Genomic DNA, 25,529 nt, shown 5'->3' on the forward strand with positions numbered 1-25,529 from the left:
TACGATGATCATTCACTTTGTGATCTCACCTTGTGAGCGAATTAGACAGATCCTGATGCATTGCATTCCATGATCGATCTAGTTTCTAGAATAAATATGTAGTTTCTTTATGTATGATTTTCCCTAAAGCTTTATATATTTCATAACAGTGCGATAGATCCCTCTTACGTCGGCTGTATTTCAGCCCTCCACAATGACACACTGTGGGGAAACTCCATATAAAGAGTACGTACATTCTCAACTTCTACCTGGTTTCTCCAAGTACAATATTCAAAAGATGTGGGGAGCGACCAGGAGAAAACAGGTGACACATTGACCATCACAATCGCAAGAGACACTTTCAGTTCTTGGATAGCGACAACTCTCGGGGCTCTTTTGCCATTTTTCCTCTTTAATTTAAGCTTTAAATGAATCGGTCAACGTCCGTAAAAATTTGAGCTTTATTGAAGGCTTTTTCCAACCTGACTTGGGGCAGCATGAGATAGTGGATGCTGCTGCTGTCCTTCTCTTCGACAGAGGCGGGATCGATGAGGTGACGCAGATTTTGGTACATCATCTCTGTAATGAAGGGTGTGAAAGGAGCCTGAGGAGAAGGAAGGGAAAAAAAGGAAGAGAAGATTATTAGATGCTCTGTACTGTAGTTAATTTACATTTTCTGACAATAAGGTCTAAAAGTCAGAAGCATCTGCATAATCAGCATAAAAAACTGATTTTTCGGTAGTTTTTTTTCCCCTCAGTGGTGATAAAGTTCAAACAGAATGGTGCCAGAGTGAGGTTACTTCCAGTGTAACTTTCTTTCAACCATGCTTAATTCATTTCTGAAGCTCAGATCTGTATTGATGTGGGTTAGGCTAACTGGTGCTTAGCGTGCATCTCGCCTCACATGCAAACATCTTCAATGTGTTATAAATAAAAACTCCTACTGCTCATGCATAATTCATAGCCATGCCAGCACATACACCGCGTCCATACCAGCGTTGTTTCTTCGTGTCTTGCACACACAAAAGCAAAACCTCACCACGAGAAATTTCCCCAATACAATCTCTTCACACACACACACACACACACACACACACACACACACACACACACACACACACACACACACACACACACACACACACACACACACACACACACACACACACACACACACACACACACACACACACACACACACACACACACAGAGTATGACTCACCATCAGCCTGCACATGGAGAACAGAACACTGAAGAGGGTTTCCAGCGCCCACAGGCAGTCCTCAGTGCCACTCTCTCCCTACAAAGTTCACACACACACACACACACACAAAAACAGTCAATCCCCTTGGAACAGTGAAACGAGAAAAGAGCACATCAGCACGTCACACATCAGCACGTTTCCCCAATTCACTTCAACCGAATGTTGACTTGAAGGACCACAAAGTGATTGTTCCAAAATGTCCGCAGATGGTGGCGATGATGAAGACACTTTGTGGTAGCTTAAATCACCGTTTCCATTAACCGAATGAATCATTTTAATGCTCAACAAAACAGCAACAAAAAGAAAGATACAGGACATAAACTGCAAAGTGGAGCATCATCTGTATTTATACACGGATGTATGATTATACTTTGACTCATCGGATCCTACTACTGCTAGTGATTGTCCCTCCTGGGACTCCATACATTTTAGTCATTAGCGGCGCCTTGGATCTGCCTTACATAATAACATTAAATCAAAACAAGCACCGATTCAGAGCAGTTATCTCACCTTCAGACGGCGTCTGTTGGTCCTCACGTACCAGTTGGTGAGCATGTCCACAAACTTGACCAGGCGAGGCACGACGGTGTACAGGTGGTAAGCTGCAACAAGAAACCACAGTCTAGTTTGTCCTTTCTAGTTTAATGAGGCTGAATACAGAAACAACATCAACATGTTACCGGATGGGATCGATATGAAGATATTAAGTACTTCTTCTTAGCCACTGTCCATATGAAGTGATGGCAGCAGTGTGTGCGTGTGTGTGTGTTGAGGATATCTGGCTCACCATCCATCTCAGCCTTGAAGAACTGGATGAGGGACTGTGTAAAGGACTGAATCCATTTGTCCATGATGTTGTCACTCTGCTTCGCTGTGTTTTCATTGTACAGGAACTGAATCTCGTCCTCCTGACACATTAGTACACGAGCACACACAGTTAAACAAAAACATGTGCATACGTTACCATTGTTTATACAAAGAAGCACAATATAGTTGATGCGAAGCCACTGAAATCAGGCCTGATACCTGTACCACATATATATATACAAGAATATAAGCAAAAAAAAAGAAGAAACACTGTCGTGAGTCATTAGCATGTTCTGCAGCATTTATTCACATGTGCCACCTACAGGCAAACAGAGTTAGAACTACAATCATTCCTATTTTGATAGTTGCTGTTGGTGTGTGGGTGTTTTGAGTAATGCTGTTGTTATGGAACTTTATAAAGTTACCGATATAGTTATTAAGTAGGTTAGAGTGCTTTCACAGACTATCATTATATTATCGGAAATAAATTGTATTTAATTTATACAATCTCAGAAAAAGAACATCTGTTTTTTAATTATTTTTAAAGTATGTTTTGTTTGTCTGCGCGCGTGTGTGTGTGTGTGTGTGTGTGAGAATGCAGTAAATATTACTTTATTTTTCTGTAGGTGGCAACATTGATATGTTTAAATTTACTCACAGGCTGGTAAGTGTAAACGTGCTCATGTAAAGTGACTGAAGAGCTAAGAATCTATTCTATTCAATTAAATTATTCTTAAAATTGCTCTCACAGGATAATCTTTAAAAAAACGAATGATACGCTTCTGATGTTTTCTTCCAATCTGGACCCAAATAGCCTCAGCCACTGAACCGATCACAGAGGGACACCAGGACGAGGTATTACTGCAGCTTTTACGGCATTATTTCATGGCTCTGACAACAAGTGATTTCCTTTTTGTTCCGGTGATTACTTTTTAAATAATTGGTTAATAACACTAACAATCTCCTGTGCTATTAAGCACTGCTGTGCTGTTTAGACCAGGAACAGCTAAAGCAACACAGTAGGAGTTATGTAAGGTAAGAGCTTTTGATTCTGTTCATTACCTTCTGTAATCTCTGTACGTTCTGGATCAGGAAGCGATAGGCATTATACCACGGCAGGAAGACATCCTTCAACACGTCTCGGACACCCTCCTCTTTGAAGCGCAGGGTCTCTGCTCTCACTACAGGGGAGTTGATGAGGTACAGTCTATAAGGAGAGACAGAATTGGTCAGTGTGGCAGGATTGATAGTGAGTGAGTGAGAGCATATATAAAAATCAAACCCTAGCCCGGCAAAGTCTGCAGTTTTTTAGCCCGACACCGATCCCTTTAAGTTCTCTAATGCTAACACTGATGCGTGCAAACACACACAAACGCTGCAGCGCAGAGGCGTGTATGGGCACAATGAAAGGACAACGCTCTCTCTGATACATGCAAAAAAACACACACATGAAAGAAGAGAAGTTAAATGAGTCTGAGTCCGACTCAAGCCCGCTGGGTCCCCAGGAGTTTGCAGACCTCTAACAGTGTGTACACAGGTAATTACTGAACTGTGTTTGAGCAGGGGCGTTTCTAGGATTCAAAGAAAGGGGGGCTTAGCCCCAAGGGGAGTGGCATGTTTGCGTCATTTGGGGCCGCGGATATCCATTGTTTCAGACAGCTCATAGATTGGTTCAATCAGAAAGAGTGTGATTTTGCTCTGTAGTTTTGCTTGCATTCAGTATATGATAACACAAGAGACAGAATTTCAGGGTCATAGTGAAATTTGACAACACAAATATGAACTTTTCTCAAATAAAGAGAGAAATAATTTTCCTGCTTGTAAAGGAAAGATAAACTAGCGTTCATATCCGCATCACTCCCAAATCCTAATTCTTAAAGGGACCGCACACAATGGATGGAGAATGGACCTGACAGTGTCAACTTTATATCGTTCAGTATGATGATAGGCTATTGGATTGTAATTTGAAGGGGGAGAAAACATACAAACCAGAACGCACGCTCATATGTAGCATGTTAGAGTTATAAATAACTTGTCCATGTGAGAAACAATAGTTTAATTTAATGACATCACCAAAATAAAAATAAAAATATATATTTTTTAAAGCCAATAATGCAAAATTATTTGGGGGGGCTGAAGAACATTTTAGGGGGGCTTCAGCCGATGTCATTCGTTCAACATTTTACAGGTACACGTTGATGGTCAGCATTTGAACTTCAGTATGTTGCTCATACAGATGCGTGCAGACGGTTAAAACCACGTTCAAACCTTCTTGCCACAACAATCTGAGGTAAACGCTTCACTTTATGTTACATAAAAACACTTAAAAGACACCATTGAAAGAGAGCTGTGAGGCAGGCAGCATTCTCTTAATGCAAAGCTATTCAGCGGTCAAACATATCTGGATTTGATTCGCTCCAATTAGTTTAACTGTCCACCTTCAATAGGTTCTACACACATTTTTGGGCCAAAACCAAATTTTACCAACAGCATCCCATTGCAAATGAATCTCTTATCTCCATTGAGGCCAAATAAAGACACTGCTGACATGACAATGGAAGAGAATCTGAATAATCCATATGGATATAATAGTCTGTGGCAGGCGTCAGCACACTGGGTTAGAGTGGCTGGAAAAGGTTTTGATGACGACTCTGGGATGATGCAACTTCATGCAATAGGCTGCGAGCGATTTTAATAGCAGCAACTACTGAAGATAGCCTTGAAATAAAATGCAGAATAGACAGAACCATTATATGGTTAAATACCTAAAAATGAGCCAACATGAAGACAGTTGACACTGAAAATACCAACAAAAAAAACCCTCACAGTCTACACTTCACCCTCTCACTGCTTCAGTTTCTATCAAACGCATGTGCGCCTTTTTTCCCCTCATCTCTGCAACTCACTCTTCATCAATATATACGGTTTGAGAGCATATGGCGCAACTTCATGGTGCTTTATTCATTAGGACATATGGCCATGGCACTCTCACTGCTCAGGGCGAAGGAGCGAATGTATGAGGAGAAACGTGTGTATGAACGTGTATGTACAGCGTGCGTGTCTTTACTTTTAGCAGGGCGAAGTTTGAACCTAATTAAGCGTGGACAGCGATTCAAAGCGTTTAAAATCATGCCTGCTAATAACATAAGGTAGGTTAATGGTAACACACAGAACCCTGCCACCGGCACAAAGACATTCATGCTTCAGAAACACACACTCAAGCACAGAGCTGACCTGAGGGCATCCGCTCCATATTGCTGCACTACCAGCCCTGGATCTGGGTAGTTCTTCTTGCGCTTGCTCATCTTCTGTCCATCGCTGCAGGAGTGAGACAAGCAAAGGCATTAATGCACATACACACACATGCATGCATGCATGCACAAAAGTGCATGTCAGAAAACCAAGCACTTGGTATTCAAATTAGTCAAGTCCTTCCAGGTCAGCAGGCCACAGTGCTGCATTTAGACCCCGGGGCTGAGGACATGACAAGTAGCCCCGTTGTAGAGCGGCTCTCGGGGCGAAATGTTGCAGCACACAAACCACAATGACCATGAGAAACGGCAGGAAGAAATGGGGATGAATTAGCAGGTGGAGAAGGGAAAGGAAAAGGAACATAAAATTGGTAGTAAAGAGGACGGGAACCAGTGGATCATTGGAGGCCAACACGAAAACAATAACGTCTGCAGAAAAAAAGCTCAGCATTAGGTTGGCAATATCCTGTATTGTTCTTACTGTCAACAAATCTTGTTAAAGACAAAAAGCAACCCTGCTATTGAGTATTGCCTGTGTAACCAAAGCCTGATTGGGAAATTAGAAGGACTGGAAAAAAGTATAACAAAAAACAGAGAACAGCCTCAATCTTTAACAAAGATTAATTTTATTTGCAAATGAAAGAAAGATGAGAAGGAGGGGTTTGGTAATAAGTCGATGGACTCACCTAGCGAGTATCAATCCGTTAACGATGATGTTCTTGAAGGGCGGTTTGCCAAACAGCGCTGTGGAGAGCACCAGCAAGGTGTAGAACCTACAGCAGGATGCAAAAGATAGCACACGAGGTCAGCGTGACAAGCAGGACTGAAACATTACAAGTCATTCTTTCTCCGAGGTAGGATTGAGGAAAAAAACTCATCTACTAACTTAATAAACTAACTAATTTAATACTTTTATTCTATTTAATTCAAAACACACCATTCATGCTTTGCATTCGTCATTTCCCTGAATGAACTCAACAGGGAAGGACTCAATGTTACCATTCCTCATCCGTCGACCTCTTTCCATCTATCCATTCATCCACAGCTTACCATCCCCTCGTCTGGTCAATGCCTTCGGCGATGAAGTCTGCTGGGAAAGTGTCCTCGAACTCCTTCTTGTTCTCAAAGGGGTAGTGGGCCTGGGCGTACGGCATGCTGCCGCTCTCAAACCAGCAGTCGAACACCTCCGTGATCCTCCGCAGCACGCCCTTACCACACCGCGACGGGATCGTCAGACCGTCGATGCTGGGCAGAGAAAGTGGTGACAGGAGGAGGGAGAGAAAGAGAAAGGAGGAACAACCGTTAAGACAAATGGCAGCAATAACAAATTGAACGGTCTGGTTTTATTTCAGGGTTTTCTTTTTGCCGCGGGGCACTTTTTAAACATCTGTACACTATATGGATCCAAGCGTCTATACGCTTTTTTGCCTGCAGTCTACAACAAGGATTTTTATAATCTTTTACCTCTGGGAACGAGGTTTAAGAAAAAAAACAATGTTGCTAACGATGTGCTGACATCCACTAGAATGAGCTCGGTTATTGCCTTGGGTCACAAGCTTCAGACACAAGGATATGGAATCATTTACTCCACACGCCGACTCACTCAGACTCAGGCCGTGAAAAACAATAATGGTTTCTTCAGTAAAGTCACGTAAACGGAGGAAAACAATTGAACCTGGGTGTAGTAGCTACAAAGTGTGAGGTGCCCAATAACTCCAGATAAATCCATGTGTATGGAAAGTTCCCTCAGTTGTATGAATACAACAACAGAATATTAACATCACATATATACATAAAGTTGATTAAACACACATTTACTTTCTTTTACCATTCAGCAACAGCCTACTGCACATTTCTAGAATGATTAGCACTAAACTGCAGATTACACTTTTAGTGATCACTAAAGCCCACTCCGCTGCAGCACTCTGCTGCTTCTAAGAGCTCTGCTCCTGAGAGCTCTGCTCCTGGGCCTATTGAGGAAAGGGAGAGCGTTAAGCAGGAACATTACCAAAAAGAAATGCACTGCCGAGTACATTGTGAGTAGTTTATTATGTCATTTTTGTGGTGCGTTTACTAAGATTTCGCGAAAATGTTCGCAATGCAGGCAGAGCCATTATCTCTGGGATTTGGCCACTTCACACCGTATTATATGATGTAACAGTCCGCCCATTTAGATGTTAAGAGATCCATACATCTTTTGTATTTATTAAGGTTCAAACAACCGCACACTTTTCAAACCTGGTGTTAAACATCTGATGAACTGTTAAAGAACACGGTTTTTAATTCGATGAGTTTCTTTTCAATCTTAAAGAATTGCTAAAATAACTTCCATCACCTTTCCGTGTCTTCCAAACCTGCACAGGCACTTTATAAACACACAATCCAAACACGGGAGCAGGACGAAGGATCCTATTTCCTCCCCAATCAATTAAAGATGGCCAACCCCATGGAGGTGATTAAAGGTGATGAGCAGATGAAGAGGAAAGTGATCTGTGTTCCACAGCACACGTTTGGCTCAGACAGACAGGTCACGTTAGAGAGGCAGAGGGCAGATTTAAACGTGGACAAATTCATGTACCAACACACACAGACACCATATTATAAACGTATCATCTCATGTTCACCCATCTACACACATACAGCCGGTGAATCTGAGGGTATCGCACTACTACAGCAGACACACACCACTGAGTACATGCTCAGGTGGTTGGCTAACAATCTCGGTGTTGGATCAGTGACTCACCTCTCCCGATGCAGATCGGTTGCTTTGACTCCGGTCAGCTCCTCCAGTTCAGCTATGGACCCGACACACACCACCTGACGCACAAGCACACACACAAGCACACACACAAAACAGAAATTTAAATAAGCAATTTGTGGTTTAAATCATCAAACGAAAAATGTATTGGAAAGAGATCACATTAGGCTTTTCCATTCCATTTCTGACATTTTATCAAGGATAATTCAATTAATAAAAAATCGATTAACATTGCAGCCCTTATCAAGGTCGACGTTATATATTTGTGTTGAATTAAATTAGTAATTATCTGATTTCTAACAAAAACTCAAATATCAATATCTGTGTTGGCCTCCCGAATACATTATTGTTGGAGCTACACTTCACAAAAAGCAAGTAAAAAGGTTAGTTTGTACGATGAAGTACTACCGACCTTTACAATGTTGTGGACTAATGCAATTTAGTGTTTGCTAGTGTGCAGCAGGCGACTCAAACCTCTGTTCTTTCTCACGGTTCATTTCACTGAAAGGAATTGTTTGACATTTTGGGATACGTGCTCATCCACTTTTAAGATGTTTTTAAACATAATTAATTCGTAACAGACCATGTACAATATCAAACATAAATGTTCCCATTTAGTTTATTGTATTAAGGTAATGATGAGAACATTGATACCATTTATGTGCGGATTAAAACAAATGAGATACGGTGTGTGCTATGAGTGAGTGTTTAAAACCTGCAAAGGACTGTAAACCTCATAATTCTAATGTATTTATCAGAATACAAATTAAAAGGAGGCCTACTTGAACACACATCCTGAGTAACTTCACCTTAGAAAGTGTGTTAAAGTGTGTTATCTGGTCTCCTCAGAGAGTTAACCTGTAGGCTCTGCTCTAGTTTCACCACAGCGCCAGGTAACATGGCCCAGATACTAAACCGCCGTCACACACAACAGAAGAGTAAAAGAAACGCATCAAGAAAAGACAGAGAGAGAGAGAACAAAAACAAAACAATACTGAGGTAGAAATTATACTGCCCCACACACAGACAGACTCGCTTACAGCTTTAGTGTTGGGTGTGTGTGTGTGTGTGTGTGTGTGTGCTTAGCCGCTGAGGGGCGTGTGAAAGAGGCACCAAGGAGCGCAAGTGTTCTGGAAACAGTCACAATGCTATTTCCAGCAAGCAGGTCGCTGGCTGTCCCTCTTTCAGCCAAGGGAGCAAGACTTTATTTCTCAAACAACCCAATTCTGACGTCTCTTTTCAGTTCAGTCTACTTCACACAGTTGGCCGGGTTTGGCAATGAGCATCCATAACGAACATTTATACAGTTTGGCTGGCTCCGCCGCTGTCTGCTTCTTTTTCTTCCATCCATTTATTTTCCTTCCCCCTCATTTCAACTCCCATCCTCCCCTCGCCCCCCTTCTCGTGTATTTCACTTCCTCATTTTCTTCACACGATAATTTATTCCGTCCCCCTCTTCCTCCTCCCCCTTATTTTCCGTGTCATCCTCCCCTCGATCGCCGTTCGTCTTGCGGACCTTTGAAGTCGCCTTAACCGGCATAACGAGAAAGCAGACACATTGGTTCTTGTTTGTTTGCTGTTTACGTTAATGAATCATTCATGTGTTGAGTTTACAGAGGCACTCGGTAATGGTGCCTGAGGGGAGCTGACTCAGACTGCAGTACGGAGTCACGCTACACTCTCTGGTTTGACACCATGGTCCCCTCACTCTGCCATGCCAGAAAGCCTCTCCTACACAAGCCTCCACACACACACACACACACACACACACACACACACACAAAAAAGGTCCAGATATGCTAAATTATGAGAGCGTCAAAAGGAGGTCAGTGAGAAACATTTCCACTCTGCAAATGTATGAGAAGACTTGATTTCTGTGCCCTCGCAGCAGACCAGTACTCCTTTGGAGAGACATAAGACATTCGTTCCCCAAACTCATTTCTAGAGGAAATAAAAGTGAGACTTATGGAGAGTTAAACTTTTCAATTATGCCCTCTCATGCTGAGCCCAGATTGATTTATGAGTGCTGCCAACCCTGAGAAAAGAGTAACTGTCGTGGTATTTGGTCATGACACAAGACAAATTGTGTGATATCTGCAACGCACAAAGACACGTTAGAAGCATCAAGTGCTCCATTAAAACAAGTGTGTATTTGTGTGTTTTCCTGACCTCCTCAAGGTCTTCGCTGACCCAGAGCGGGATCGGGGTCCCCCAGTAACGGTTCCTGGAAATCGCCCAGTCTCGTGCGTCTCTCAGCCAGTTCCCGAAACGCTTCTCCCCGACAAAATCTGGAACCCTACCGAAACAGAGAGATTATGAAGATGTTTTCAACACCACATGGAATTCAATTTAATATAGTTAAATTAACACAACCTGGACTCTGATAAGCAGTAAATATATTGATAAATAGACAAAGGGAGCTTCCTAGCTGCTGTCGCTGGCAGTAGCGACGGTGTTTGCTGGAACATGAAAAGACTAAAAAGCCTCACAATCCACTGTCAAAACATCTCCCACCTGTAAACGATGAGTAGGTGATGTTTCCCAACAGCCTGCAATCAGATCAATCAGATACAAAACCGTTTGGGAACTAACGTCACTGCCCATGGTATGCAAGAGAAAATAAGACGTTTGTAAGTCAAATATTGGTTTTTCTTAAAATGCAATTTTTAAGACCTACAGATGAAATACATTTTCTCACAACAAGAGCAAGCATTATCATAATACCCATTATTCCTTATTCGTATTAAGCTGACTTTCTCTTCTTCCTCCTTTTAGCCCTAAAAATAAACTGTGTTGCTGTATTCATGAAGCCCAACCGCAAAGGTTAACGTTCCCTCCGAGGCATCTTCCTCCTCCGTACCCCTTTTCCTATATTGCCTCGACCGATTTCTAGCTTTAATCCACTATCTCACAATCTCTTCCTCTTCCTCTCATTTCTTTCTGTCCCCCTCTCTCGCTTTGCCAGGCAGTGTTGCTCAGGAGAACAGAGCAGGGGGGGGGGTATAAATTGTCGTCAGGATCCACGGGCTAAGCAACGAGTTCATCAATTCCCATTTGTGGGAGGCATTTCTATTTAGGCCCCTAATATATCAATTTAATGATTTTTTTTTTTTTTTTGCTGCTGCTGCTGCTCGCCAGCCCCCCCCCCCCCCCCCCCCCCCCCACCCCCGTGAACACTCATCCACCACCTCGCCCTCCCACTCTTGCTTCATTCTAAATGTAGAATTTAAAATGTGCTGTCTTGTGCTCAAGACGCACAGAGGAGCCATTTAACATGTGCAGGCTTCTATTATAAGTCAGAGACGCAAGGGATGGATACCAGAGGGAGGCAGAGGGACAGAGGTCGTGGTCAGGACCGATTGAGCGTGTGCGTGATGGGTAAAGAGGACGAAAACATGAAGAAAAAAAATAGAAGCTGATGACTTTGTAACTAATCAGGAAATAGACTGTACGCTAAACCCCTCCTCCTGAATGGTGATGGTCCAATCATGGCTTAGTAATCGTCACCATGCAGGCAGGTCTGTCGAGCTTTGGCTTGATCAAACCCGAGTAACACTCAACACCACATTTCAAGAAACTACGATCTGAAATCAGGCAGTGGCCGAGCTTCCTGAACCTTCAGCCTCCAAAGAGACCAGCTCTTCTGGCAAGCACTCATTAATTCAGTCCTTAATATATTCAGACAGACGGACATCTGGAGAAATCAGCCTGAACTTGCTCAATGTATACTTAGCCTGGGTCGAACCACTGCACTGCACATTTGAGTAAAGAGATAAAATGAGCAAATCTCGTTGAGAGTAGGGTAAAAGCATTTTGCTTTCTGAAAGATTCTTTTAAGTGTCCATCAGCTAACGTGAACTTCATAGAGAGGTACTGAGCTCAGGGAAGACTTTACAGACAGAGAGACAGACAATCTTCATGAGGTTACAACTCAGGTATAAAAGCGGAGTCAAAAAAAGAAAAAAAATCTTCTTTTAACAAAATCAAATAATTAAGGATGGAGTATAAGCTTAATTAGAAAGCTGCATAAGAGCATCACCCTGCAACCATGCAGACACAGGAGGAAATATGTGTGTATGTACTTAATGTAAAATTCCTGAAGGCTTCCTAAGTAGCAGCTAAATTTACCATTAAAAATGATGAATTGACAGCGATTTCATCATTGTACAAATATGTTACATTTATTTGCATTTCACTCTAGTGCTAAAACAACAATGTTGATAATCGAGCGGTTGTTTCAAGTCATTTTCTAAAGGTTCTCTATTCGATATCCAGAGCATTATTATAGCAGCAAACATCCATTAGCCATGTAAAGATATAGTGGAGTCATTTCTACCTGAGCAGAGAAATAAATCACTTTCCCTCTGCGTGTGTTATAATTGGATTTTTTTTCCTTGCTTTGTTTACATCGCTGGGCCGGCCGTGTGCACCTTTTATTGCCGCCGCTCTGCTCTGCTCACATACAGCAGCTATAGCTGATAACGCCGTCCTGACCGATGAGTTGTCAAGAAAGTGGAGCATCCACCCTTCGGTTCCCCGTCTGGTAAACACTGCTAGCTGCTTCAGCACTGTTAGCGTTATTAGCACCGTTAGCTGCTAGCCGCCATGGTGAGAGCCGTGTGGAGGCAAACATCTAGACCGTGTGATTAATTGAAATAAAAAATGGCAGATTAATGGATAATGAAAATTTTCATTAATTGCCCGATTCTACTGCAAAAAAAACCCTGTAACATACTGAAAATGACTTTTACATAATATGCACATAGTTGTCCTGTATTAAGTATGACACTTGTACCGCCTCTAAAGTAGTGTGTGTGCGTTTGTGCCAGGCTCTGTGCACGTGTGTGTTTGTGCGTCTTCACCTTTCTCGCGGCTACTCATTCATCTCGGTTTGACAGTCCCATTACCAGAGGCAGCTACTGTGGCTCAGAAAAGAGCACTGGGAGCACCAGGGGTAATACCACTTAGCAGAGCCATCATGCTGACGCTTACTTATGCGCCACGATCTGCCTTTAAAATTAGCATCATACTAATGTTTCCTATAAAACATCAGTCCTGTGTGCGTCATATTAAAATGCACTGATGAGGATTTTAACCGTATTTAGTGAAAAATAAAGAAAAATCTATAACCAGTAATACACAGCTGTCCTGCAGAGACAAACGACTTGACGTGGTCATGCAGAATCGGGGCTGTAATTGTTTTGGGACTGCAACTGCTGTCAGTCTTGTCTTGAAGTATTTGAGAGCGCTTGGCGCTCATAGCTGCCAATTCCCTGTCACTTAGCACCAAGCTAGCCATCAGCTGTCTCAGGAAACAGCTTACCAGTAGCATTTGTCATTGTTCTCCAGTAGTTTCTCCACCATGTGCTCCACTCGAACAAACCAGCTGGGGACGGCTTTGTAGATCAGAGGCGTGTCAGACCTGAAAGCATATAAACACATTACATAAAACATACAATAAAATGCATTTATAAGAGAAATCATAATTCATGAGCCAAGTCAAATTAAGTTTAAGTACAAATGAATAGGAAATCGGAATCACACTATTTAGAATCATAATTATAATACCTTGTTCGACCTGCTGCCCGATATGTTTTAATCGTGTTCTACTTTTTCATCTCTACAACCAATTTGTGGTTTACGGTATATTCTTTTGAAGTTTTGTCTGAAGCATAGCTCCCTCCACTTTGCTGAGTTCTGCCTTGCAGGTGCCGAGTGGTTAATAACACAACTGTTTCATCTCTACCAGCCTGTGTCTCCTCGTGGCTTAAAGAGCATATCTCTGCTATTTACTGGGTTAATTAATCCTGCTCAGGTCAGCCTGCAGCTGCACCTGGTGAGACGGTGATTTAGTTTGCTTAAAAAGTGAGTGTGTATGAGTGGGTCTGCATGTGATAATGTGGGAACTTGAGGTTGTGTGTGTGTGTGTGTGTGTGTGTGTGTGTGACACTATGCTGACATTGGCTTTGTGAATTGATTCTGTGCAGAGACCACAAAACCTCTAATGCTCCTGAGGGAGGCACGAGTAGAGAAGAACCACAAACTTTTTTTAACACTGTACTAAACGCTGAACTGTACATTATGTCTTCCAACACTAAATAAGGCTGCCTGTATTGAAGTAGAAAATACAATATTTCATTTGAAGAGGACTAACAGCAGGTGTGGTTATTCTATAATCGTTGCTTTAATGGTCCCCAGTGGAAGAGTGACGCCGTTAGTCTAAGTGAGTTGTAAGGCGCCACTCTAACGAGGCACAGTGGTGACATTAGTTTCAACCGTTTGTCTCACCTCCAGCAGAAGGGGTAACTATGTTTGAAACTGCTGGCGTTGACGAGGCGACCCTTCTCCTTCAGCCACTTGATGATATTTTTGTCGGCATCCTAAAAAACAAAAACAAAAAAGAAAAGAAAACCATTTTAAAATATGCAGCGTTAACGAGTAACACGATACCAGGCTGAAAAGCGGCGTTTCACCGTTTTCTCAGGTTAGAGTTCCCGTGTGGTTTGGTGTGGTCAGAAGGGTGCAGCGTGTCACCTGTAACTACACCCAACTGTAACGTCATAGTGTACCGACACACCCTGGATTACACCTGAACATCATTGCTGAACGGTGAGAAGCTAAGGCACTGGAGGCTAGTTTATGAATTTATGACATTTGCGACCCAAGCTTGTTAAATTAAGCATCTCATTATTTTATATATAATATGACTTATACAAATACAATTTGTCTTTTTTCTTTATGTCCATTGCTCCATATGTCCAAGTATTTTTCACATAATATTAACATATTTAGTATACATGTCAGCAGTATTTAAAACCCCAATGAAAACAACTGGACGTCAGCACTAATTAAAAACACTCAACAATATTGGTCTTAAATAGTTACTATCGTCTTAAACATTTGTCCTTTACATATTATTCCACAAACCTCTTCATATTAACAGCTTGTGTAATCATAAACTGCAGTAGCACAACTACAGCGGAACACAGTTACTAGTATTAGTTATAATACTACGTGTACCACTATGTATTATATTTCGTAAATCTATTATTGTAGCGATTGGAACATTTTTAGTTTACTTTATCTATTTCTTGTATTTTAGAGAGGTGCAAAGTGAAACCATACCACGGCACCACAACTGTGCACCACTGGCAGTTTGTTGCTTTGGCTAGAGTTAAGGCAAACTATTCCTTTATCACTAGGTTAACATCGTCTCACATCTGGTTCCTTGAATGCACCACGGCTCTAAGTTTTCCTTTGAGAAACACCGAGGTAAAGTCACAGCCGAGGTCACGTCTGCTCATTCAGGTATGATAAACACCAAAGAGGGAGGAAGAAATAGTCTGTTTTGTCATACAGCTCATTTTTTTTTTATGGCAAACAATCCAATATGCAATCAGCCTTGTGCCTCATCACGCACCAGTGCATCTCCCTCTAACCAAGCTCTCAGTGCAATTCACAGGAAGCTCATGAATACGACTTCTCAGCGAGGTGTTTGGCAGACTGTTGGTCGTGACCTCTTTGTAGAGAGACGGCTTTCAAATCTTCTCAGCCAGGAGTACATTTTGTTGTGCCCTGACCCGGGCTCATTAAAACATGAAAGAGCACCTGTGATGTGGAGATTCTTTGGAACTTCGCCTGCAACCAATTGAGAGAATTTCACCACCTGGCCAATTTAGTATCAACAAGAGTTACTAGATATATTTACTAGATTACTGACATATATCTGTGACTCTTTTAGAATATCTTTGAGTTTCTGGTTCCTTAACACCAAGTTGATCTTGTTTAATAATATTAACCTACCAAACCCAGCAGGCCTGAGGTTGAAATCACAGAGACATTTTATTCTTTTGGTACATTTAGTTTTTAGAAATTATTTACAGGATTAGGACAAAAACCTAAAATAATTTGACTGGGCCTGACTCAGTAAAAACAGATTTCCAACACATCAACTGTATTCTTAGGTTAAAATGATGGTAGGAAAAGGCAAAGAGAGCAATAAAGTTATTACAGAAAGACGAAGTAGACCCGTCACAAAAGACGCGCGCGCGCACACGCACACACACACACACACACACACACACACGGAAAAAAAGATCAATGCATTGTTTTGAATGCACTCACTTCAATCTTTATTATGTAACAGTTGGTTCAACATTAGTGGAAATAGTCAATAGTTGTCAAAACATTTTGAATAATCAGTGGGGACCAGTAAGGACGAGGCAAAACACTGATGACATCTGTTCTGCTGTTTGGGTTGAGATGTGAAACATCACAGCAGGACAAAGATGTTTTTTGTAAAAGGAGGCGGGATCCTAAAGTTTGATCAAGAGAAGCAGTGAGCAGATGTAGCAGAAGTGGTGAGAGCAGTAGAACAGTGGGGTTGATTTGGAAGGAAAAGGAAAAAGGGAATTAAACAAGGGTGTTGAAGGAAAAAGAGTAAAAGGAAAAAAGGAGTTTAACTAAGGAGACCCGAGGGCCATATAACAGGATCCAGGGGGAAGCTGGAGGCAGCAGGGTAGAGCTGGTAAGAGAGGAGGACAGGAGGGTTGTTTTGAGGAAATTATGTAAAATTTGAAGTCCGAAGGACTGGAAGGAATTGGGAGGGAAGTAGACATCGTCAGCAGAGAGGATAATAGGGTCAGGGTATGGCAAGGATAGTACAATGGTAAGAAGGGCTGGGTATCAAATCTCAATACTGAATGTCCAAAAAACACGTAATCTTGTTGACTTGACAATTCCAACTTTTGATTTTTGATTTTTTTTTTGTGGAAGTGGGCACCTCACTAGAGTACATGTTTTTACTCAGTTTGTTGAATCAATATTTTGCCAATTTTAGAATATTCTATTTGGACAAAGTTCGTGTCAAAGAACACAAAGAACATGTGTTTAGACAGCATTTTACATTTGATATGTGTCCTTGTTTGTTAAATGAAAACATATCTCCGAAGTAAGGTTTCAAGGAAAGTGTCATTTTGGCATCTGTACTGGAACTCAAATCGGCACCGGTATCGAAACGTTTCAAGCAACACACAAGCCCTTGGAGTAAGGAGGGTAAGTAAGGGAAGATTGGGAAGAATCTCTTTAACGAGTATGAGCCGATCTCTCCACTCCACAACGCTCTGCCGCTCTTCTCCGTCGCTGCTTTAGACGGTTTTGTCAATTCCAAGCCTATGCTCCTCCCCTTCCAGCAGCTTCCTGTAGGTGGCGATCTCTGCATCCAGCTTGAGCTTAATGTGCAGCAGTTCCTGGTAGTCTTGGAGATACTTTGTCATCTCTAGTTTGGTTTCGCAGAGCTGGGCCTCCAACTGAGCAATGATACTCTCGAGGCCCTCCACCTTATCCATGTGGGACATTTCCATGTCCTCCAGCTGCTGCTCCAGGGCTGAGTTGCGAGCCCTCATACCATCAATCTGGTTCTGCAGCTCGGACACTTGGCTGTGGAAGGTCGTGATCTCGTCTTTCATGGTCTTCATTTGCTCCTCGTTTTTGCCGGCATGGTCCTTGAGGGTGTCAAACTTGCTCTTGTACCATTTCTCAGCTTCCTGGACGTTGCGGGCGGCGACAGATTCTATCTCCGCACGCATGTTGCGCAGATAAGCGGCCAGGTCAGGCCGATCGCCATCCAGCTCCGCAGTGATCTTCGAGTCCTCGATCTGCTTCATGAGGTCGGCCACTTCTTCATCATGCAGCTTCTTGAGGAACTCTATCTCGGCTACCAGTTCCTCTATGCGCCTCTCCAGCTCAGCCTTCTGCAGTGTGGCATTGTCAACATCCTGGCGAAACTCCCTCAGGATCATCTCTGCCTCTTCCCTGAGTGCCAGCTCCTCCTCCAGCTTTAGTCTCCACACTTCGACCTCTTCTTCAATGTAGCCTCGCTCGATATCAGCTGCTGCCTTCTCATTGGTCAGGGCCTCGATCAGCTCCCGCACCTCTTTAAACTTGAGCTCGTATTCCTCTCCGATGCCCGTGGGGCCTCCCTTGTAGCGGCTCTGCAGCGCGGCCAGCTCAGCTTGAAGAGCGGCATTTCTCTGCTCTAGTGCCTGGACCTTTGAGATGTATCCCGCAAACTTGACGTTGAGTTCCTGCATCTCCTCCTTCTCGTTGGCATGTTGCGGATGTATCTCTGTGCCCAGCTCGACGGCACTGCTGCGATGACCGGCGCGTCCGCGGTTGTCATGCGAGAATCCACGGCACCGGGAAGGTGACGGGCTCTGAACCCTTACTCTGCCGCTGGAGCCGCTAACCTGCAGGCTCTTCTGGGTGTACGATGCAGCCCTCATGATTTGTGAAGATACTAGAGGTTTTTTTTTCTTTTCAGTTTACAGAGGAACAGCTGCTCTCTCTCGGCTTCTCTTTGTGCAGCACACGTCGCGACTGACGCTCCCTCAGATCACCTCTGAGTTTTTATGCGGCAATAAAGAATGTGTCGGACAGCCATGAAACTCACGCTTGGTTTTAACATATTTCAAAAGTGGACTATGACAGTCTTTCAGTGAACTGTGGCTGCATGCTCTTCATTAGCTAACGCTGTACTGTTACTGGCCAGGCGGGTCAAGTCCACTCCCTGGCCTTTACACCAGGATGTGAAATAGTGAAGAGATCATGTAAGACTGCTATTTTTCTCTTACTATCCACTTAGGATGGTAATGAAGTTGGGTGTGACAGGGAAGGCACCCAGTGCACTGGTAAACAGTGACGATGTGCTGTGGCAGCAGGTCTTCCTACACAACTTTGTGAAACTGCTCCGTCGCCGATTCCCTTAACTCGCTCCGCAACAAGTCATGCGCCTAAAGAATCATTTTAAATTACATTTGGAAAACATGATGAATAATTCTCATCTCAATTACCACCCAACATAATTAGAAAAAGCATTAAATCTACGACCAAAAAGACAGAAACTGTTCAGAAGGAAAGAGGATAGAAAGACATTTTCCCCCGACACATAAACGGAGGCACAGGAGAGCGTGTGCCCAGAAAGCAGCAAATGAAATAATAAATTAAATCAGCTATCAATATCGTTGAGGGTTTTATCACACGCGTCAAACCGGGGGCGGAAGCCTGAAATGTCTGCTCACCTAGGTCTACATGTAAATGTCTGAAGTGTCACTCACTTTGACATACTGTCCCGCAAAGTCAGTGACCTCTGAAGTGAAGCAGCCCGAGGCGTCCACGGGGCAGATAGGAGCCTGGTCCCGCTGGATGATCTTGTATTCGGTGCACACCCTGTGATCATCCTACAGAGAGAACAACACACAGATCAGTTTGTATTATCCAATTCTATGTTCTTTATTCATGTAATTCACTGCAAAAGAAGTAACGAGGTAGGAAATGATTGGTCGATTAATCGATCCCTCAATCTTTTTTGTTTTCTTAGTCGTCTGTGATAGTAATAACAGTTTGTTGTACAAAACAAGCAGTTGAATATGTCAGCTCATGAGGAGCATTTTCTGACATCTAAATTAATGATTAACAATGAATGGAGAAAATAATCGTCGGAACAAATCGATAATGAAAATAATTGTTAGAAGCCATTTACTGTAGCCTTTTACAACATTTAGAAAAATGTGTCTGGAAGTAATTAAGTAAGATTATCTTGATACAGTGACTAATGTAATTCTAGCTAATGTTATGTCTCAATGATATTCTCCTAAAGGCTCAAACTGTTTATGAATAAGTGATGATCTAACCCCTTTGGCAGCCAGTTTCCCTCATTCAAAGATATGTTATGACTCCATATCAAATTCCTTGTTGAGCCGGATACTTTTTACAGGGTTGAAAGAAGCCCGACCGGCATGTGACAGCTATGCATGCATGCAAAGATCGGAGCGCTGTCCAGCTGTAAATGTATTTCGTATTCAAACACCTTGTCAAGATCCGAGATGGATGGCTCACGGGGTCACATCCAGTCATAACAACATCAAATCTGAAAAATGTACTTTGGCAGCGCATTCCTTCTCACTGTATATCTTCAGAGGAAACGCATTTGCGTTTCAGATCTTCAGCAACCAATCAACGTGAATGTGATCCATAAATAACAGAAGTGTTACCAAAATAAATAAATAATCAAACATTTAAATACAAATGGGGTGTGATGTGAAGGGTTTATATCGGGACTGACTGCAGTGAAATAAGCAGAGAAGGCTAAAGAGAAAGAGTCTGTATCCACAGCTGGCTGCAGCCATGAGGGCATCCATCGGCCCCTGACAAGGGCATCTGACCCATCAGAAATGACTCAATACCTCTAACGGCACTGCAACCTTGGCCTCTACACTGTAGCAATATACTGATACTGTAGCATCCAATTCAAATATTTCATAAAACTAGGCATACACATCAATGTGAAGTGGGTACACACAAAGAAACAGGGTATCCATGAGAGGTTGAACGTATTTTAAATTGTCGGATGTGAGACACAGTATTCTACATTTTATATATAACAAAAACATAATAATGACAAGTTAACAAGGTGGAGGGTATTCAAAGAAGTTTAGTACTCTATTAAAGTGATGTTTCAACTAATGCTTGCATGTGTTGACTACAGAGCAGCTAGACAACACAACCCTTCTGCAGGACTGGATTAACAAGCTCACTCAAAGCAATGTTTCAGAAGTACATTTCTCAACTTTATTCTAAGTCCCTCAAGGAGGTGCAGTCCATTATGATTATAAAGGAGGAGGTGAGCCTGACAAGAGGCAGGCGGAGGCCCGACCAGTGACAGGTGATTAACAGCAAAGGCTGCACACGAAACACTCACCACAGAAAGGCTGGGCGATACGCCCAAAACCTTCTATCCAGATATACGTAATAATATCATATCTTGATAATATATCTCAAAATATAGTATGTTTTTGGGGTTATTCAATAAATAAATAAATAGTCTACAAGAAAAAAACACAAGGTAAAACTCCTGTATGAATTAAATGCTTGACAAATGAAAAATGCTGAATATTTTCTCATGTTATTAAGGACTATATTTTGAGTTAGTTTGTGCTTGCTGTTATCAATTAATCTCGATATATGATTTCATCACAGTATGATTGCATTGAAACACGCTTGATGTATATCCAACACGTACACTAAAAAGCCTTGGTTGGTATGCGTCTTTATTGACTAAATGGCTTATGCCTACGAGAGTATCCGACTGTCTGAAAATGTATCGCACTGTATTTTGAAACACTTGTTAGTAGGTGCTAATTCCCCACTTCTGTTAGCAATTTTCATGCTATCATATGCTGATGTACTTTTGGTAAACTACAGAAGTGGTGCTGAAACAAGTAGTCAATTAACTGATTATTAACTATTTAAGAGTAATTTATCGAGTCAAAATGCTGAACAATTACTAGTTTGTGCTTCAGAAATGTGCCGTTTTCTGTTTGAAATCATTTTAACTTTTGGGTTTCTTTGGTCAAAGAGAATAGCGATGGTCAGTTTATTTTATGGCATTTACTAAACAAAAAAGGAAATCAGTAAAAGACCACACTCACAGCTCCAAAGTAAGGTGCCTGATGGACCACTCCTGTGCCCTCTTCCTCCCTGACGTAGTTATCCGTCACCACCTGGAAGGCTCCTGTCTCCTCACACTGAAGTGAAGCGAGGATGAGGAGAATTAGATGAAGGAGGGCGAGTTGCGAACAAGCAATAGAAATAGAGCCACAGACAGCCATGTTGATAGAAAGAGAGAGACTAAGAGACAGATTTAGAGAACATCAACGGAGTTGCCAATTTGTGGTGAGACAGGTAATTAAAGTGAGACATGGGTCTGTGTTCGGTTTGTGGCAAACAATACATGAACCTGTGGAACAAGAACACGGACTACTGACCTTGGCAAAGTACTGGAATAGAGGCTTGTATTTTTTCCCTTTCAGCGTCTTGCCAGGAAATCTAAAAACACAAAAACACATTCAAAGTTCAATTCACCCTAATTTAATTTACTCACAATATTTCTCTGAACAGTATGGTCTGTCCAGCTGTAGCTAAAAAATCTGTTAAATATGGCAATAGATGCTGTTTTGTGAAGATGAACATACAATCAACAAGTATGAGGTCTCGATCAATCAAAAACAAAAATGGGGTTTTAAGAAGTATTTTTAATACTGCAATTTACATGGCACTTTAAAAAACACGTATAATACAAGGTGACCCAAAGCCAATCAAAACAGCTTCAATGTACCATAGAATATTAAAGAAAAATGTTTATAAGACACGTTATGATTCTTACTTAGGACATAAACTGACATCTTAATTTAAAGTTAGAAGTGGTGTTGGCAGCTGAGTCAGCACAATGCACTGTTTTTTAATCATCATACAAATAAATCTCAGCTTCTATGTGTGGAGACTTCAAAGAAGAGGCTCGCGCCAGACATCAGTAAGCCTTCTTTATTGCCATTTAATTTGTCCAGTATATGGGGTGAGTGGGTATAAATCATGCCTGGAAATGTGCTCCATCAGCTTTCAGTGTATTCTGTATCCTCTATTCATTAAGGTGTTTTCTGTATTTCACTTTGAGTGTTTTCCCTTCTCTATTCTGCACTTCACCTTCTGCTCCAGAATCATAGTACCTTAGAATGAGCAGTTTATATCTACATATGTAGCGGGTCTTCATCACGGAGCGGGACGCAATGTTTCTACAGTAGCCCAGAGAGGACACACCAAACACTGGCTCTAGATAGGGGGGTGGATGTTTCAGTTGGTTGAGATCTACAACCTCACCGTCGGATGCCGCCAAATCCTACACACTGCACCTTGAACACCGTTATAAACCAAGAGGAAACCTTTCACAGGAACCGTGAAATACAAGTTTGACGCTCACTGAAAGACCAGTTAGGTTTGAGTTAGTGTCCCAAATGCAGAATATTAAGGTTAAGAAGATAGTGGGGGAGTAATAACTAATGGAAAAACACCAACTCTGAGGTGAACACATGAACACTTAACACTACAACAGTGTTGTACGAACCTCCTGCCAGTGCGTCAGTCACAAGAAAATGTACTGATAAAAATGAACAGCAGTCTTAAGTTGAAACTACAGTAGATATTACGATTAGGGTCGACGGCAATGTGCTGTGCAATACTTTCATGTCATTTTGGGAAAATAATTTCCTCAGTGGCTGAGCAAAGGACTGAACTTAAGCTTCTTTAATGTGACGCATCTCTAAGTTAAACAGAATATGGTGTCGGGGTTTAGTTACAAGAATGATTTGAATCAAATCCTTGTTATTAGATTGGATCGATCAAAGGTTTTAGTCAGTATTTAATAGTATTCGTCATTTTTTAGGCGGCTTTAGGGTCTCGTGTACTTACTTGTCTAAGAGAGTGTACTCGCTCTCGGACTTAAACAGAGCTCCCAGCCTGGCCTCCATCAAGATGTAGGTCTTCTCTGTGGCGTTATCTGAGAGATGAACACAAACACACACACACACGTGAATGCATTTGTTGAGTTTTCACACTTTGCTGCCAGGCCCGTGAGTCGAATCAAATCATCCCAAGGCTCCGCATATTAGAACCTGTGCTGCTGTTACACGGAGGCCCACTTCAAACAAGAACACATCTCATTTAAGGACACAAACGGTAAGACATGGAGACAAAATTAAAGAGCGCTGACAGGACATTAAGATTATGAAAATCTTCCCGTTTAATGCTTTGAATAACGAATTCCAATTTACTGCAAATCTCTGAAATGTGTCAATTTATAATCTGAAAAAGAACCGTAATAGAGCCTGAAGATCACTTGTTTTATGTTGTTTTTTAAAGTCTGGCTTCTAAATATCCCGCGGAGTGATTTATGTTTATTGAACTGAAATTCATGTACGATAAACAGCAACTTATCAAACAAAGCATCTAATAGCCCTTTAATGTCAATGCTTCATAACAATACAGCGACACATAAAGTCAAGGTCAGGTCATGTGGCTACAACCAATCAACCAGCAACTAAGCTTATTGAAAAGTTGCCACCTCAAGTAAGACACCTGCCCGACATTCTGGCAAACTGAACGCTCCTGGAAATCTGGCCAAATGGGGATTTTAGCAACAATAGCAGGAGAGATGGAGAACAAGAGAGAGAAGGGGGCAGCATCAATAAAAGATGTTTCTTCCCCTCAGTGGTGTGACAAATGACTGCACAGCTCAGACCTGCTGCTGCTGACAGCCCCTCAACGCACACAGCAACAAAGGCAGCGAGGGAAGGAGACTCAAAAGGAGACAGAGAATAAGAACAACGAAGGACAAAACAGGTGCACGTGGAGGCAAAGAGAGCGATAAGAAAATGAGGGGAGGGAAACATTGGATGAAGATGGAGCGAGAGAAAGAGAGAGGAGAGGAGAGAGATAAAAAGAGAGACTGAGCTGACACAAAAAGAGAAAAAAGAAAAAAACATTCATTGGTATTCTAAGGCTGTCTCCCATGCAGCACAGCACAGGCGGTGCAGTCAGGATGACAGACGGTGCTCCAACAGTGCCCCCTGCAGGACCAAAGAGGCTGTGACCAACTGGTATGAATCTAGGTCACCCTTTCAAAAAACACCAGTTTCTCTCAAAGGGAATCAAAAACTACTGCAGGAGGGTAACAGAACAACACCAGCCACCTCTCTGGAGTAGTTCTTTATATATTTGAACAAGGACAACACTTTTTTTAAGTGACTTGATTTGAGGTTCACCCACATCTCTCAGGTCTGACTCTGACTCTGACTCTGACACACACACACACACACACACACACACACACACACACACACACACACACACACACACACACACACACACACACACACGGGCCATTTTTCTGTCGAAGACACTTTGACATATCACAGCAGAAAAAAGCACATGTGTAAATAATAAAAAGGCTGAATTCCATTTAGCTGCTTTAGTTTCCCGGTCCTGGTGTTGTGCATGCTCTCACTGTCTCGGCTTACTGCGACACTTGAATATAACGAAGTCATTGTTAATGGCATTGGTAACACCTGTGCTTTTCCTACTATGACAAGTGCAAAAGATATGATAATTAAGATATCTAAAATCTAGCGGTTGTTTGCCTCCGCTAACCAGTCAAGTTGCAGGTTTGTCCAAAATGTCATTCCTTCATAATTTCATCCTATTAGACATTTGTGTGAAATAATCATAATTTGCATATGAATTCTTGATTCATGACCAAAAACATGTTATTATAAATTGTTAAGTAAATTGTTAAGTCTGTAACAGGCAAAAAATGAAGACAAATTTTAAGGTGGACTAAATATTACAAAAATATATATATGTGGGTGGTCCTGAATCACAAACACTTGCTAAAAGGCACTGTCTTAATATACTTTGAATGATCTAAAAAATGATATATATATCTTTAATTTGCTGTTGTTGGATTCTTTGTATATGACCTGACAATGTAAAGGTAGCTGGTTTCAGGTCAGATTTGGATCACAGATTGTGCAGTTACAAACACATACATTTGGGGTTGTGACATGAAGAAGTCATACCTTA

General features: G+C 42.0%; 2 protein-coding genes across 2 annotated transcripts in view; both read right to left on the reverse strand.

The window, feature by feature from the left end:
• Positions 1–25,529, reverse strand: part of iars1 (isoleucyl-tRNA synthetase 1) — a 46,005-nt gene that overhangs the window by 15,417 nt on the left and 5,059 nt on the right. The window contains exons 8-23 of the mRNA XM_076110563.1: positions 23,361–23,448; positions 21,884–21,944; positions 21,548–21,643; positions 19,175–19,297; positions 14,349–14,440; positions 13,384–13,482; positions 10,230–10,356; positions 8,046–8,119; positions 6,353–6,547; positions 5,989–6,075; positions 5,286–5,369; positions 3,114–3,258; positions 2,032–2,152; positions 1,755–1,846; positions 1,203–1,280; positions 462–583 (exon numbers count right to left, since the gene is read on the reverse strand). Coding sequence (XP_075966678.1) covers positions 462–583; positions 1,203–1,280; positions 1,755–1,846; positions 2,032–2,152; positions 3,114–3,258; positions 5,286–5,369; positions 5,989–6,075; positions 6,353–6,547; positions 8,046–8,119; positions 10,230–10,356; positions 13,384–13,482; positions 14,349–14,440; positions 19,175–19,297; positions 21,548–21,643; positions 21,884–21,944; positions 23,361–23,448 — 1,684 coding nt within the window. The remainder of the gene's footprint in view (positions 1–461; positions 584–1,202; positions 1,281–1,754; positions 1,847–2,031; positions 2,153–3,113; positions 3,259–5,285; positions 5,370–5,988; positions 6,076–6,352; positions 6,548–8,045; positions 8,120–10,229; positions 10,357–13,383; positions 13,483–14,348; positions 14,441–19,174; positions 19,298–21,547; positions 21,644–21,883; positions 21,945–23,360; positions 23,449–25,529) is intronic.
• Positions 16,120–19,160, reverse strand: LOC142970376 (vimentin). The gene has a single exon (XM_076110564.1). It carries the CDS (start codon positions 18,341–18,343, stop codon positions 17,207–17,209), a length of 1,137 nt encoding a protein of 378 aa, XP_075966679.1. The 5' UTR covers positions 18,344–19,160; the 3' UTR covers positions 16,120–17,206.

This window comes from Anarhichas minor, unplaced genomic scaffold, assembly GCF_050575085.1.
Source record: "Anarhichas minor isolate MPS153535 unplaced genomic scaffold, ASM5057508v1 ptg000043l, whole genome shotgun sequence".
In the NCBI taxonomy this organism is placed as follows: Eukaryota; Metazoa; Chordata; class Actinopteri; order Perciformes; family Anarhichadidae; genus Anarhichas; species Anarhichas minor.